Raw genomic sequence first — 15,844 nt, 5'->3', positions numbered from 1 at the left:
AAAACCTTCATTTTTATGGAAGGAGAAGGATTAAAAGATTTTATTATGTTTCCCCTATTTGCCCCCGCCTCTCTGCCTTCAGTGTGTGGGTAGGGTTGGAGGGATGAGGGATTGGACACATTCTACGTTTATAAAACATTTAGTCCCATTCGTCCAAGGATGATCTAATCTGGTTTAAATTCACTCAATCACTACAGGGGAAGGAGGATTTTGAAAGATTTACCTGTACTTCTGGATTCCCTTATTGGACTACGTCCCTCTGCTTCAAAAGGGGAACCAACCAACCGTTATACAAACTAAGTCCCCTTTCCCCAAGGATGCTGTGCACAAAATTTGGTTACATCCCTTAATTCGTATAGAAAGAGGGGAAGGATTTAAGTCGAAGTCCACTGAGCCGTTCAAGACTAGTAGCGTTTTAAATTGAACGATCGCAGCGCAACGACCTATGTTTACCGTCCTGTGGACCTCGTGAGCTTAAAAACACATTCATCAACTGCGGTAAAAATCAAAGTTAACTGAGGAAATTTATTACATTTGTTTGTTTACTTCTCCATAATTTATGTCTGATGACTTATGACAGACCTTTCCCCATATATAATGCACTAAGCGAATGAATTTAAAGCTGACTTTTATTTGCTTTGTTTACTGGCGGGGAAAGCCTGACCTCTTACCGTTTAATTGAAATGACAGTATCAGCACCTCAATTACCAAATCAATGTAATCAAAACATAATAAATAGCCAACGCTTCCAAATGCATGTACAATCATTTGACTTTAATTAGGACTTCCCTTTTGAAATACCATATCACAGATAACCAACATCAAATTCAAGTAAATGTGGTTAATTCTGTCGGACTCTAAGGCATCTGGCTCTGTTTTATAGCCGTGATGGCAATATAAAGCCAGTAACTGTCCAGTAATCCCATAAAACCCTTCTTTACTTTTGGGGTAAGATAGACAGACCTCAACCTCAGGGCAAAATCTTAAATGTCGAACCCATGGTTACACGCCTCAGCCTAAACATTCAGGAATTTTACCCCCAGAGTTGCTATGTTTTTGTCTGTTGATGGTAAATGCATATTTTCTCTAACCTGAAATACAGGATTTGATCCACCAAATGCTACGACTTTACTCCCAGGGTCTGCTTTTGGTGACGTCGCATTACTTGCTGACGTGACGTCATATAGATTGTTTTCATGAAATTACGACAGCAACTATAGCAGTGCATGTACGTGTAGCTTGTCAAAACGCGGACAGAGAAGTTTCGATCAGGTTAAATTGTTGATGAGGATTAATGGATTCGTTCATACCCTAGGGGATGTGTAAGGGGAATCTTCCACCAAAGGGAGCAGATTCGAAACACGTGACCAGTTATCAAAACCTCATGTAAATCGATTTTCCTGTAAATGTTGACTCTAAATATGAGCATTCCCAATCTCATTAAAATGAGATGTTAATAAAAATACCTACGGCTATTAACGGTACGTGATAATGAACAGTTGTACTTATTCAGATTGGAGCATTCCCTACACTGAAAAAAATATTGGAAAATATTGAAATCTAAAATATTGTGTGTTTGCCAGCTTCATTGTATTGTTTAAACAAACAGTACAATGAAGCCTGCAATACAACATGACAGTAACCATCTAATTTAGAAGCTCGTGTTTCTTTTTTTTCCAATTTATTGTCGACGCATATAATAAAACGATTGGTGGACTTGTTGTTATTACACAATTATGGACTTTTGTGCTGGTGAATATGATGTGATATGAAACTGAAAAGATCATATCACATCATATGTACCAGCAGAAAATCCCATAACTGTTTTATTATTTGCTTCAACAATAAACACATTGTATAGTTAACCTTTGCTGGAACGAGCCTTTGTGTAGAATTTAGCCAGGGTTAAATCCAACAGTTCGGTATCGTAGCTTTCGAAGACATCGCCAAGGTTCTTTTTCTTAAGCTAAGCATGGAGGACACACACTGCGTGTTCGATGGCCTTTTTGTGTTAAAAAACATCTTGTTCTGCAAGTAGTTTTTGGAATTTTTAGATGCAACAGAGGCGAAGCAGCGGCCATCCTCTTTTGTCGTCTGACAGATCGCGTTCCGTTCTAACTGCGCATGCGCTACGACAGGTTCCGGGGAGTTTCCATATATGCTTTCAAGCATGGTTAAGATGTGATATGCACCTGATATGACATCATATTCACCGTCGCAAAGGTCAATAATTGTTTAGAATAATGCACTACTGTAAGGAGATGGCATCTGATTAACTATCATCACTGTATGCTACAAGTAAGGGATAAAGTTTTATAAACATACCGTCACCAAGGGATATTGAAGTTGCAATACACGTACGTCAATTGACAGTAATTCAGAGTAATGCGATAGCATTACCTCCGAAAAAATATCTCCCCAAAGTTAATCCTGTTTACCTTATACTACATTTACCACTTACATGTTGTAAGATGCACTGTTATGGGAACCCCCAGTAGAATATAAGATGTGCTTTCAAAATAAACCTGTACCCATTGCAACATTTGTGAAATTAAAAAAAAAAACACTTCCTTTTTAAAATATATTTAGTTCCTTGATCCTCCCTTGACAATATCTCATTTCTGGCCTCAGTATTGAACAGGTGGGCAAGTGAGGAAGGCAGTGTACTCTGTCCCCAGGCCGGGACCTATCAAAGTCCTTAACATGGTAGTTGTTATTCCCTGTTAATTGCTAAACGTTCAGCATAACGGATAATCCCAACAACTGATTTTACCGTTGTCAGTATAATTTGACCAGGTGGGATGCTATACCTTGTGCCTTCGGCATGTTATTTCAGTGAGGTAACCCTCTAAATTGGGCATCAGGTTCGCGTAATCGCAAGGATGTAACTATATAAATTCACTGCTTCGAAACACACATGCACGCATACACAACACTCATGCACGCATATATACACAACATACATGCACGCATACACAACACACATGCACGCATACACAACACACATGTACGCATACAAAACACACATGCACGCATACAAAACACACATGCACGCCTACACTTCAAGTTCTTTATTACTTTAAGTCGGTTGACTTATCAGTCATAACATATATACAAAACAATACAGAGACAACATACAATATGATACACACACACATACACACACACACACACACACACACACACACACACACACATACACAATTCAACTTTTATTTGACAACTTATTGGATAACTATACTTTACAATAAATTACAAATTACGTATATGTATTGTGCAATCAACACTCATTATCACTCCCACATCATTATTGTGCATTCAACAATCATTAACGCTCTCACATCATCATCATCATCATCATCATCATCATCATCACCATCCTCTTCATCATCATCATCATCATCATCATCATCAGCATCATTAACATCTGACATTAACTACAACAACATGTAATCCGTAACGATACAAATGTCAATAATACATAAATAGACATTTATATAAATTATATTGATGTGCATGTTTACGTCACTCGTGCCTTATTTGCCTCAAAAATGTATCTAGCAAGTTTACGAATAACGCTGATATTATCAGCACTTAGTAACTGTACAAGTTTAAACATTGAAGGATTTCGCCAGTAATATGGTTTTATGTATTTTACTCTCAGAATATGAAAATTGTTACATATTAAAATAAAATGATATTCGTCTTCAATATCTGAAATGCAGCTCATACAGTGTCTTTGTTCTCTCGTTATGTTATTGTATCTACCAGTCTCAATAGCTAAATTATGTGCAGAAAGACGAAGTTTAGATAAACAGATCCGGTATTTCATTGGAATATACTTTGTCAAATAGTATTGAAGAGTATGGTGATTTGCTAAGTGCTTATATAAAATACATTTAGGTGAGGTTTCTAATAGCCCTCTCAGATATTGTTGACTTTGATCAAATATTCTTTGCTTTATCATGTACAAAATACTTTTATGGTTATATGAATAATAATTTGTCCATACATCTGCGAATCCGAGAGAAAAAAGACAATGTTTGACATACTTAACCCAGTTAAAGCAATTGCCTGTATTGCTACTACTTAAAAAGGAATACGCAGTTTGCAAAATACAATTTTTCGAATCCATTAGTTTTAACCAATATTTTATCATTCTGAATTTTCTTATATTTTCCAAAGGATGTCGACCTAATTCAAAATAAACCATTGCGTTGCAAGTCGACTTCTTAACTTTTAAAATCTTCTTACAAAAGTGTAGGTGTAACCTCTCAATATCCGTACCTTTTGTAGATCCCCATACTTCACATGCGTAATGCAATATACTACAAACATACGTATCAAATAAATGCAATAACGTTGTACAGTTTAGGCTCAAGTTAGAAGAGCTTGAAAAAAGAGCATACATGGCCTTTCTTCCTTGGTCAGATAACTGTTTCTGTATATGATTAAATTTATTATTGAATTTCAGTTTTACTCCTAGGTAGCTGAAAACATCTACAACTTCCACCTCCAAACCATTATACATCCATCTTTCTCTATCTCGTATACTACCACCGTTTCTAAATACAACTACTTTGGTTTTCTCAGTGTTAACTGTTAATTTCCATTTAGTAGAATACACATTCAGATTATCTAAAAGACTCTGTAAACCTTCAATAGTTTCGGAAAACAATACTAAGTCATCTGCATACATTAACAAAAACAAACTTAATTCACCAAAGTCATAGTCCGTTGCACCATTTTCAATAAATGAGGTTTCAAAATCATTAACAAAAACTGAGAACAATAAAGGCGATAATATTTCCCCTTGCATTAATCCAACACTGCACTCAAAATAATTAGAACATTTACCGTTAGTTGATACACAAGATTTAACTGATTTGTAAAATGATTTAATGACGGATAACATTTTCCCACGAATACCAAGCTTAGTCAGCTTACGCCATAAGCTTAATCTATCAACAAAATCAAACGCTTTGCGAAAGTCCACAAAGCAACAGTACAAACGTTTCTTTGAAGATAAAGTTTTCGTTATAATAGAATGTAATGCGAAAATTGCATCAATCGTACTAAGTTCTGGACGAAATCCGAATTGCGCATCAGTAATAAGGTCATATTTTGTACACACATCTAAAATACGTTTATTTAGTACAGAGGTAAAAAGTTTACAAAGACAACTAATTAAACTGATACCTCTAAAGTTATTAGGGTCATTTAAAACACCTTTCTTATGGACAGGAATAATTATGGCTGACGACCAATTAGAAGGAAAATAACCAGATTCTAGTATAGAATTAAACAACGTAGATAAAGTTGGAAGAAGTAATTCCACGCCAGCTTTTAAACATTCATTTAACAAACCATCAGGTCCATGTGATTTACCACATTTCAATTTCCGAATAGCATTTTTTACTTCTTGTAACGAAATAGGAGCATCTAATTCCTCAAAAACAGTGTCATAATCAGTAAGAATAAAATCGTCATGATGGACTGGATCATTATTTTGTTGTACAGAAGACAGGTTTTTGAAATGATTGAACAGTTGATTACCATTACACATTGGTGTTTTAGCTTTCTTCTTACCAAATTTCTTATAAAAAGACCCGGGGTTATGTTTTCTCATATACTCCAACATATCACCTTCTGCGCTCAAATATTGCCTCTTAAACTTACTTTCCAGGATTTTGTACTCTTTTTTCTTACGGATAAGAAGAGTGTGTGTCCAGTAACATTTGTTAATGTTGAAATTCTTTAAAGCAACTAAATATTGTTTACGTAGAGCTCTAACACGATCATTAAACCAGGGCTTATCTTCGGAACTAGAAAAGGTGTGGGTGTCAACTTTAACAGGGGGCTTATCAGTGTTATTTTTGGGCGGTTTTCTTAGAAAAAATGGTTTCATAGTCCCTAGTAAAACATCAGTAAAATTACTTACACAGGTATCAATAGAATATTGATTTAATTCATCATTGATTAAAACTGATTTCTTTATTAAGTCTAAATTAACTCTTACAGATTCGATAAATTGATGTTGGTACTCCTCCTTCCATTTATACACAGGTCTATCATTAGAATTGTCATCATCATACTCATCATCATCATCATCATCATCATCATCATCATCATCATCACCTCCTAAATTACAGTGTATTTCAATGTGCAATGGAGCATGGTCGGAAAATTCAACAAATTCGCAAACCATGAATTTTTTAACAACAGAAAACATACTAAATGGCATTAATACATAATCAATAACACTCATTCCATTTGCACCACAGAAAGTAAAATCACTAGATAGATTGGCTAGGTCTCTACCATTTAAAATTCTTAGACCCGAGGATTTACATAGGTTTAATAATCTTGTACCAAATTCGTTGACTCCTGGATCAGGGTTTGTTCTGATCGGCAGAAGCCTTTCTTCATCAGTGTCACTTAAGTAGTTAAAAATGGATTCAATATGAGACTGTATACCGCCATATAAATTGTCGAATGAAATAAAATCATCTGTATTACGGGTACGACTGTTTAAATCACCTATAACCATTACATTTCTGGATTCAGAATATTCACTTATAACGTTTTCTAGAATTGAAAAAATATCACAATCATATTGTTCATAAAAACGAGATGAACTAGGTGGAATATATGTAAATAACAGTATTAGGTTGTCAGTACAACTGGTCAAATCCTGGTCAAGAGTAACCGGTATAATTGTATCAAACAAAACATTACCTACATTTACAAATTTAAAAATAGTATTACGTATTAGTAACACCAATCCACCACCTTGTGTACAGCGTGTTAATTTCCTTGGTACAACAACTGCGTGAAAGTCCTCAAGGTCTACCTCAAAGTCTTTTGGAATCCAGCACTCGGATAAAAAAATAATATCATAGTTAAGTATAACATTGCGGAATTCAGTAACTTTAAGTTTTTTTTCTATTCCACCATTTACGTTCCAGGAAATAATTCTGATATCGGTATCAGACACATGTTTCGCCCGGTCACACTTGGTACTGTCGTTGATTGTTGCCCCCCGACACCCCTATGTAGGCGAGTGCGTAGGCGTAGCTGTGAATCGACGTTGACGCTTGGAATGGCGTTGACCAGAAGTCGGCGTCCGGTCCAAAGCATCACGGTAGGACTGCTGGGTAGCTTCTCTCTGTGTGGATCGAGATGTAGCTACTGTCTCTGTAACGCCCTCCGAGGAGGCGTCATGGTAGAGCTTACCATTAACGTAGAGCCGATCACGTACCAACTTAACCCTACAGCCTTCACTTCTGTAGTGCTTAAGCACAGGGTACAACTTGCGACGTCTGTCCTCGATTTCCGCTGGAAATTGTTCGTTGATCCAAAATCCAGAACCCTTCAGTTTCGAAGAACTGTCTCGAACAAGTTCTAGGTCCTTGTGGTGAATAAATCTAGCCACTATGGGTCGATGCTTGCCGTTCACAAACTTGCCAAAACGATGTACATTCCCAAAATCTATGTGTGAGTCAATCCCGAGCTCGTAATAAAGGAAATCACGCAGTTTGGCCTCAGTGTCCTCCCCTGGATTTTCCCCTTGTAGTCCATGGAATATGAGGTTGTTCTTCATGGACCTGTATTGCAGGTCTATGACAAGATCCTTCAGCTTAGTTCTCTCGGAACGGAGCTCTGTTAATTCTTCTATGACTTTTGTGGTGTCAACTACATTCTTGTCATCAGCAGCTTTGAGATTGGCCAGAGTAATGTTGTTTCGATCCAGACAAGACTTCACATCGTCATACATATCACTCAGGGCCTGGGCACCCTTTTCCATTTCATTGGACTGCCTGATAACATTGGACACAGAATTGCGAATTTCCCTGTACTTAACGTCAATATTCTTCACCTCATGATCTAACTGATGGACTTTAGAGGTCAACGAGGTCACATCCTTCTGGACTTGATCAATCTTTATGACTTGGTTTTCAATGTGGGTAAGACGTGTATCTAGTCTATTAAAAAGTTCAGTCATGTGCTTCATAACAGCCGTGGAATCCTCTGAAACACCTTCATATATTACTTTATGTGCCTCACTAACAATGCTAGATGTAGATTGATGCTTGGTGGGGACAGTTTTTTTGGGGGCCATGGTGTAGAACAGAGCGGACCGCTGTCACCTACTGTAGACACCCGACACATAAACACAAAGTCGTACACGGAGCTAAAAATAGCACCGACACAAGCGGGCACGTGCACATCTCCAGGTAAGGTAACATTGGTCAATAGAGCGTGACGAAAGTTTGGCTATGGTCACTCGGTGCTGTCCTACTCACTACCCAGGTAGATATGGGGTATATATATAATATACGTATTACTGGCGAATAAGGCAGACGAGGGTAAAATCGCTCAAAATGCAATCAGAACAACGCAAATGCCACAAAATGAGAATACTAGGGCCACATGGTCATCTTGCAATGTAAATACCTTACTTGTATATGTGCACCAATCCAGAGAATAATGTTATCACTCAAAATCCGTCGGAGACATAATCAACACGACCGCCATGCACACCGGAAGTCCGTGTCAGTTAGCAACACACATACACGCATCCATAAAACACATGCACGCCTACACAACACACATGCACGCATACACAACACACATGCACGCATACACAACAGACATGGATGCATGTTCTTGGATGACTATAGCTGTTATTAGGACGTTAAACAAAATAAAACCAACCCAAACCATCATTATGGAACAGTAATTATATTAGTATACGTTCAATCATTTATGCTTTGTAATATTCGTACTTACTACCGATAAAAAAGTCGAGTTTTTTTTAAAAACCTCATGAAACTTTATACTTTAACATTAATAAAGACACGCCTTAAAATGACCTCAGCTATTTATAAGATGCTTAACCAATTAAACCAAGACAAACCAAGCACTTCAAAAACATGCAATTTTATTTGAAATGTTCTTTTTTTTTCTCTTCAAAACGCTATGGAACGACAAAATCGACATCCAATTATTTTATGGATGTCGATTTGTCGTTCAATAGCGTTTTGAAGTTCTGTTTTGAAATATCGTGTAGGAATATACCCATTTCTCTGGGTTATATATTTTTGTATGATTGGCTATACACTGTCGTTACAGGGAATCTATTCACTGTCTGAAGATCTCTGTACTATACAGTAGAGGAAATGTACCGACATTACCTATATAACTCTGGACCAGTTCTTGGTATAACGTTTAAAATTTAAAACCGAGATAACGCGTCCTGTTATGGTCGTGTAGTTAGTGTTGACAGCCATTTCTGTGCCAGTGTTGTCAAACTTATCTGTAAAAAGGGCTAAATAAAGGCAAAACGCATTAGTCAGAAAAAACTACATCTACATGTAATTTGTATATATACATGTACACGTATTTTCCCTGGTTCAACATAATTGGAATTTTACAAACCATTATGTAATCTGTACAAATACTCATTTCCATGTATTTTTATCCGTGAAATAATTTATTTGATTAATGTTCTTAAGGAAAGTTAGATGAATACTGTAAATACATTCTGCTAATATATTGCATACACTTCCAAATAAAGAATATTTAGTGTATCTCTTTCGAAATAAATTCCGGCCTGACTATGGTAAAACAAGCAAATTCTTGGAGTTTTTATCCCCCGCTTGCAGGACATATTGCAGGTTAACAGTATTGAGGTTAGGTTTAAACATGTGAGTATCGTGCTGTTAAGACATGATGTATAGCTTGAAATTCGAAGAAATAAAAGCCCTGTACCTCATTGAATATCGTAAATATCAGTTGGCAAACTTAGCATGAGTCGGATGTGCATACGGAATTTGGTTGAAACATATGAACAATATCTACAGTAATTATCACACGAAAACCAAAGAGTGCCCGAGATGGTTGTAAAGACAGATGAACATAAATATTGTTATCAAGTTTGGAGGAATTTTATTTGCTTGAGTTATTACCGGTAAGCAGAAACTGCAGATACAAATGAAATGACGTTTTTCGTTAATCAAGGGGCCATAACTCTGCCAAATAGGGTCCGCTAAAAGTGGTCATCGAACTTGGCCGAGCCCTTAAAGCATTTAACCCTGTGACCAAGTTTGAAGAAAATCGGTTAACGTTTGTTGTAGTAATTGCACGGAAACGAAATGCGGCAGATAATGAAGTTTTTCGTTATTCAAGGGGCCATAACTCTGCCAAATGGGGTCCGCTGAAAGTGGTCATCGAACGTGGCCGAGCCCCTTAAGGCATTTGACCCTGTGACCAGGTCTGAAGAAAAATCGGTTAACATTTGTGTTATTGCAAGGAAACGAAGCGTGACAGACAAACAGACAGACAGACGGACAAACCTAAATTAATATCCCCCGTTTCGGTGAAAGCGTGGGATAATAAAAAAAGAAGACTTGCTCGTTAATTCCACGGTGAACAAAAGCTATTTTGAAACTAGTACAGGTACATTACTCATGGTCGCCTTTGTTAATGAGTTTACTATTGACACTTATTTGCCTATACTAATGGACTGAACTGAACTGTCGATGGGCTATTCAACAATACAATCCCCTTTTCACATCAACAACCTTTGCATGATGCATGTTATTAAGGCCTCAATGTGTACACATATGTTGTATACATAATAACCTATTTGTACTCTTTATTTAAAAAATGAAAATTATAGATTGCCTGTCAACCCAACCTTGTCTTTTGAGGTACATACCGTTGTATTGGTGATTTTCACATATGACCATAAAAATATACATCACAGTATAAGTGTTGAAAGTAATTGATAACAATTTTACTGATATGATATTAGTTTTAAGATAAAATTAAAGATGCTATCCTTGTACATGTATTTGTCTCTTCAACAATTTTATGAACACTTTTGTTATTTTCACACTTTTATCATGGACAGCATCAAATGAACATAATCCATTGTGACGTCACAATATCTCTGACAGCATTTCTTTGTTCAACATGTTAACGTTAGAGTGGAGAAACGTTATAAAATATCCTTGGTCTCTTGATAAATAGAAGTATTTAACTAGTTGGTTCAACATTAAAATATTCACTTCACTCGTCAAACATAACTGCTATGCACCAAAAACCAAGACTACACTATATATAGGGCGTAAGAATTGTTCCTGCTGCCCCCATTGCATGATCGTAAGAGGCGAATAAATTTGGGATCCTATCTTTTCTTTTCTTTCTTAACAACTTTCTTCTTCCTAATATCTCCCTTGACAAAGCCTCACTTTTGGCCTTAAATTGAGCGTTCGCCCCTCTGAGGAAAGCTTTGGAATTTGTCCCCTGGCCGAGACATACCAGTGTCTGTAAAAATGGTATATTCTTCTCCTGCTTAAGGATGTACACCTCTGAGAAGTCAAAAATGTCCTGTATTAAACCTTTTTTCTTATATGGATATTTGGAAAAAGGAGTTAATGGCATAGTAGAAAATCCATTTTTTTGCAGATTAAACGCTTGATATAAAAAGTTCTGGTATTAAACTTTATTTAATATTAACTGAATTAAATGAAAATGTGCTTCTCTTGCTAAAACATCTACAAAAATGGGGGGTCAGTGTGCTTCTTTTTTGTCCCATTATCATGTGTTATTTTTTACCTTTTTCGGAGTCAAAAATCAAAAGTGCTTCAGTTACACTAAATAAATAAAAAAAACCACCAATAATGTATAATTTTCCAGTTTGTTGCATATCATTTTTATCATATTGAACATTATAAAGTTCTACAGCAAAATTGAACCAGCTATAATTAAAAATGGCGACACAATGACAATTTAAGTGATCAATCTAGTGTCAAAAAAGGTGAAATTTTGGCCTTTTTTGAAGCGCAAGAAATACACATAAATACACATTTTCAAAATGGCCGCCAAAATGGTATTTTTTTAAAAATTCCTCTAAAATAAGTTCTACAAACAACAGGCATCTAGTTTTTTGACATACTTTTCAGATGCGCGTTTGCTAATAAACTTGATCATAATTTGTTAAATATTACAAAATCCCATTACACCAGATCAAAACGAGACTTGAACGTGATTGAAACCTCAGAAGAGTACATCCTTAACGCTCAGCCATTTAGAAGTGGAACGACTGGTTCACCCGTTGTCAGTATAATGTGACCGGATGGGATGCCTGTTGGAGTCTTCGGCAGTATGTTTCAGTGAGGTAGCACTATAAAGTCGGCATTAGTTCCGCGCTATCACAAAGAGACAAACACGAACTTGTCGCAGCCTCCCAAAACACACACGCATACACTACACGCGTGCATCTTGCACACAGGAGAGGCCGTCCTTAAATGACCATAGCTGTTGATAGGACGTTATACAATACTAAACCAAACCAAACCAATCCAACTATATAGATATTGGCACGGCTGTATCCGTACTTGTACGATACACAAAATTCAAAATCTCCACTGCGGAAGTATTGTATCCTCAAGAATTCGCAATCTCTTACGGTGGACTAGATACAAGTATTGGATTTATCATCGCCCTAATTCGGTCGTATCCATGCCAGCGTATTATTGAATTCGAATCAGAAACAGTGTTCAAACCTGATATCTTTATCATCGGCTGGCACGATACCCGACGCTATGGCGTTGCCTTGGAAACCATTGTTTTTACATGACGATCACATAATTGGTAAATTCTTAACAGATACCACAAAGCTACAGCAAGGCTTAGAGGCAATTCCGATAAAGATTTGATAAAATGAAAGTAAATGAATTTTTCAACAAAGTGATGCTTGAAATTCCTTTTCCTTTAAGATAATGATTTTTTTAAATGATGCCCCGGAAAAATTCATTCCTATATTTGTTGTTTTGAAGTTGAAAATCCATTCAAAGAATTTTATCTTTAGTTTTTGTTCTAGGTTCAAAAAGTGTTCATGACTGACTTTCGTGTGTTGTAAGCTAAGTGAATTCAAATGAATATGCAATATACCATATCTGTCGACCTTGGTAATGATAGTTTCAATTTCCGTTGTGTTCAATTCAGATAACAAAAAGCTGGAATAAGAATTATCTGATAAGAAACATTTTGAGTGTAAATTTTTTCTTCAATATTGGTGTTTTTTTGGTATTTACGTTTGCATATGTTCATACCAACAACCATTTAACAACAAGAACTTCGGGTATTCGACCAGGCAATAGCTAGTCAAATCAAATGTTTGCAAAGGTCAAAGGCATGGTCAAAGTCACATGAAGATCATTGTTTATTTATAATAATTCTACCAAATATGTAAATGCCAACGAACACTTTGTTTAAATTACAAGTTATATTGACCTTAAACATTTAAAGAAAATAAAAAAAAAAACAAATTGTAAAATCTAATACAAAAGGAAGTTGGATGTATATAGTTCTTTCACTTATATTTTTACATGTTATCATATGCAAAAATCAAAAGAGATAATATAGTATTGATGAAAAAAACCCTGAACAATCCGAACAGCAATTTCATAATTAATATTTAGTGCTGTGTTGATAATGGTCGACATTTTAATCTAAACACTACAATCTTCAAATCTTAATATGTTGAAAATGTTTAAAAAAAAATAACAACCGGAATTTAAAATAATTAAAGCAATACAAAAAAAGTAGTGAAACGTAAAGTTTAATATTTTCAGTAAAATTCTATGTAGATCAAGCCTTATTTTCACGAACGTCTTCACCTTAGTTTTTTTCATAAGATAAGCGAATTTCTTGAACTTACATATATATTGCCTTTACCAAAATATCACTTCTCTATGGAAAAACTGAAGTGACTGAGGTAAAATCAGCCAATCACCAAGTGCTTGTAGTTCCTCTCTGAAAAAAGTTCCGGCTAATTACTGGGCCACTGAAGGGGTTTAATAAGGAACTGATGACAGATCTTTAGATAAATGAAATGTTCAGGTATTTAACTTTTGAAAAATATATACTTTGGATATATTTCCATGTCTGTGTGCGGATTTGCACCGGGGCAAAATGCCTGGGGGCGTTTCTGTTTTGGGTCACATGTTTTGCTTGTAAACTTCCGGTTGTCAACTTCTTGGCGCTGTGACACTCCCATATGCCACTAAACCTACCAAAACAGTCATTTTGTAGCCTTTGCAAGGTATGTATTTATGAATCTAGACAGCTGGCACTAGTTTTGAACTTCAAATATTAATGTTATTAGCTCAAATGTTTGGTAATAACATAGAGTAAACGATTTAGTTGTGTGAGTCCTTAAGGGCATTCGAAACACTTGGACCAGGGATAATACTATTAGATGATTGGGTTTGAGGATGAAAGGAATTAGGAGTATTTGTTTCGGGAACTACACTTGGAGTCACCAGTAGAGGTCACTGGAAGGGCATGTTTTACTTGTAATTATATCTTGTTGAAACAAACAAAAAACATTGTGTAATTTAGGTTATTATGTTTAAGTGCCAAATTGACTTTTAAATGAGTAACACATGGTTTGTATATGTAGCTCTCTGTAAGTCGATAAACATGTGCACTCGCCTTCTGATTCGGTCTTCGATACTGGCCTAGCTCCACATACAATATAGCAACACTAAAACACACAAACAAAACCACTGCCAGTAGGACAAACCAAAATCAGTTTAAGCAGAAAATGCGATTTTGTATTTGCCCCAACGAAATTTCTGTTTGGAGAAAGCATTTAGTATTACGTTGTATATTATATAGGTAAATTGAAAGTGGGATAAACTATTACCAAACTAAGTAGTAAGTGTTTATTGTCAGTGGCGCCATCTCGTTACAAGTAATGTTGACATCAGTACAGGAGTACTACGATAGTGATAATGAAGTGTGTGTTTTATTTTGACAGAAGTGGCGAAACACACATGTAGGTATGTACACATTTAAATTCCACCTACAAGTGTGTACAAAGCCAACTAGTATAGGTTTTATTTGTTTGTACAGACGTGTAATACACGTGTAGTTAAAGCCTCATGCTGAGACATGGATATCGTTAACAAGTATCAGTACCACGTGTGGGAGCCCACCTGAGCGCCAATGTAAACACATGAGGGTGATGTAACAGCACCCCTTACTTACACACGTCCCACATATACTGATATACTTACCACGTCTATCAGCTGGGAGAGTCGTATGCCCATCTTGACCACAAGTTTGTCCGAACTGTTACTGACCGGTCTGATGAGTTTGTTATAGTGTCTTTCCACCAGTAGATCGTGGTATAGCCTTTTGGCATCGTCACTACACCAGGTAGGCACGAAAAAGGCCAACAGACAGCACCCCGATACGTATAGCCACACCATACTGCTCCCTCTTAATAGTTCAATCTCGCTCACATACACTTTCCAGTCAAATCAAGAAGTTGCCATTTGTCAGAAGTTTCGATGAACATTAGGTATCCTGTCTATTCATATTAGATTGATTTCTTCTGTTGTGCGATAGGCTTCTAAGTATGCTGTGCGGCTCTCGCTCTCTCTCGCGCGTGCTACCGGCTGTTACAATCAACAGTCCGATAATATGTATACTCCATTTACGAAAGTATGCAAGAGTTCACCGCTCTACGCATGGCTCTGTATGTATTGATCAGCGCCATCTGGTGGCAGCGGAGGGAGAAACAAGGAAAGGAGAAGCAGAAAATATTACGACGGAGTAATTTTCTTCTTTATAGAAAAATATAAGAAGATATTTACAAAAGAAATATCTCGAAGGCGCAGAGTGGTATGTGCGCAGCCATTTGACGCGTCGAAAGGGTGACTGTGAAGGCGAGATGAATGTCCGCTAATGGAATAAATCAACACGTTTTTTATTGATTTTACGAGTGAGAAGATATGGGTTTGGGAATTAGAAGACAAGTCCC

General features: G+C 36.5%; 1 protein-coding gene across 2 annotated transcripts in view; it reads right to left on the bottom strand.

The window, feature by feature from the left end:
* LOC110462156 (acetylcholine receptor subunit alpha-like) overlaps positions 1 to 15,570 on the bottom strand; it is a 44,126-nt gene extending 28,556 nt beyond the window's left edge. For both annotated transcript variants that reach the window (XM_021515998.1, XM_021515997.1), the window contains exon 1: positions 15,096 to 15,570. In XM_021515998.1, coding sequence (XP_021371673.1) covers positions 15,096 to 15,290 — 195 coding nt within the window. In that variant the 5' untranslated portion in view covers positions 15,291 to 15,570. The remainder of the gene's footprint in view (positions 1 to 15,095) is intronic.
* Between the last annotated feature and the right edge of the window lie 274 nt (positions 15,571 to 15,844).

Source organism: Mizuhopecten yessoensis, unplaced genomic scaffold (genome assembly GCF_002113885.1).
Source record: "Mizuhopecten yessoensis strain PY_sf001 unplaced genomic scaffold, ASM211388v2 scaffold10755, whole genome shotgun sequence".
Lineage (NCBI taxonomy): Eukaryota > Metazoa > Mollusca > Bivalvia > Pectinida > Pectinidae > Mizuhopecten > Mizuhopecten yessoensis.
Note: the sequence above shows the minus strand (reverse complement) of the source record. Positions and strands in the feature narration are given on the sequence as shown.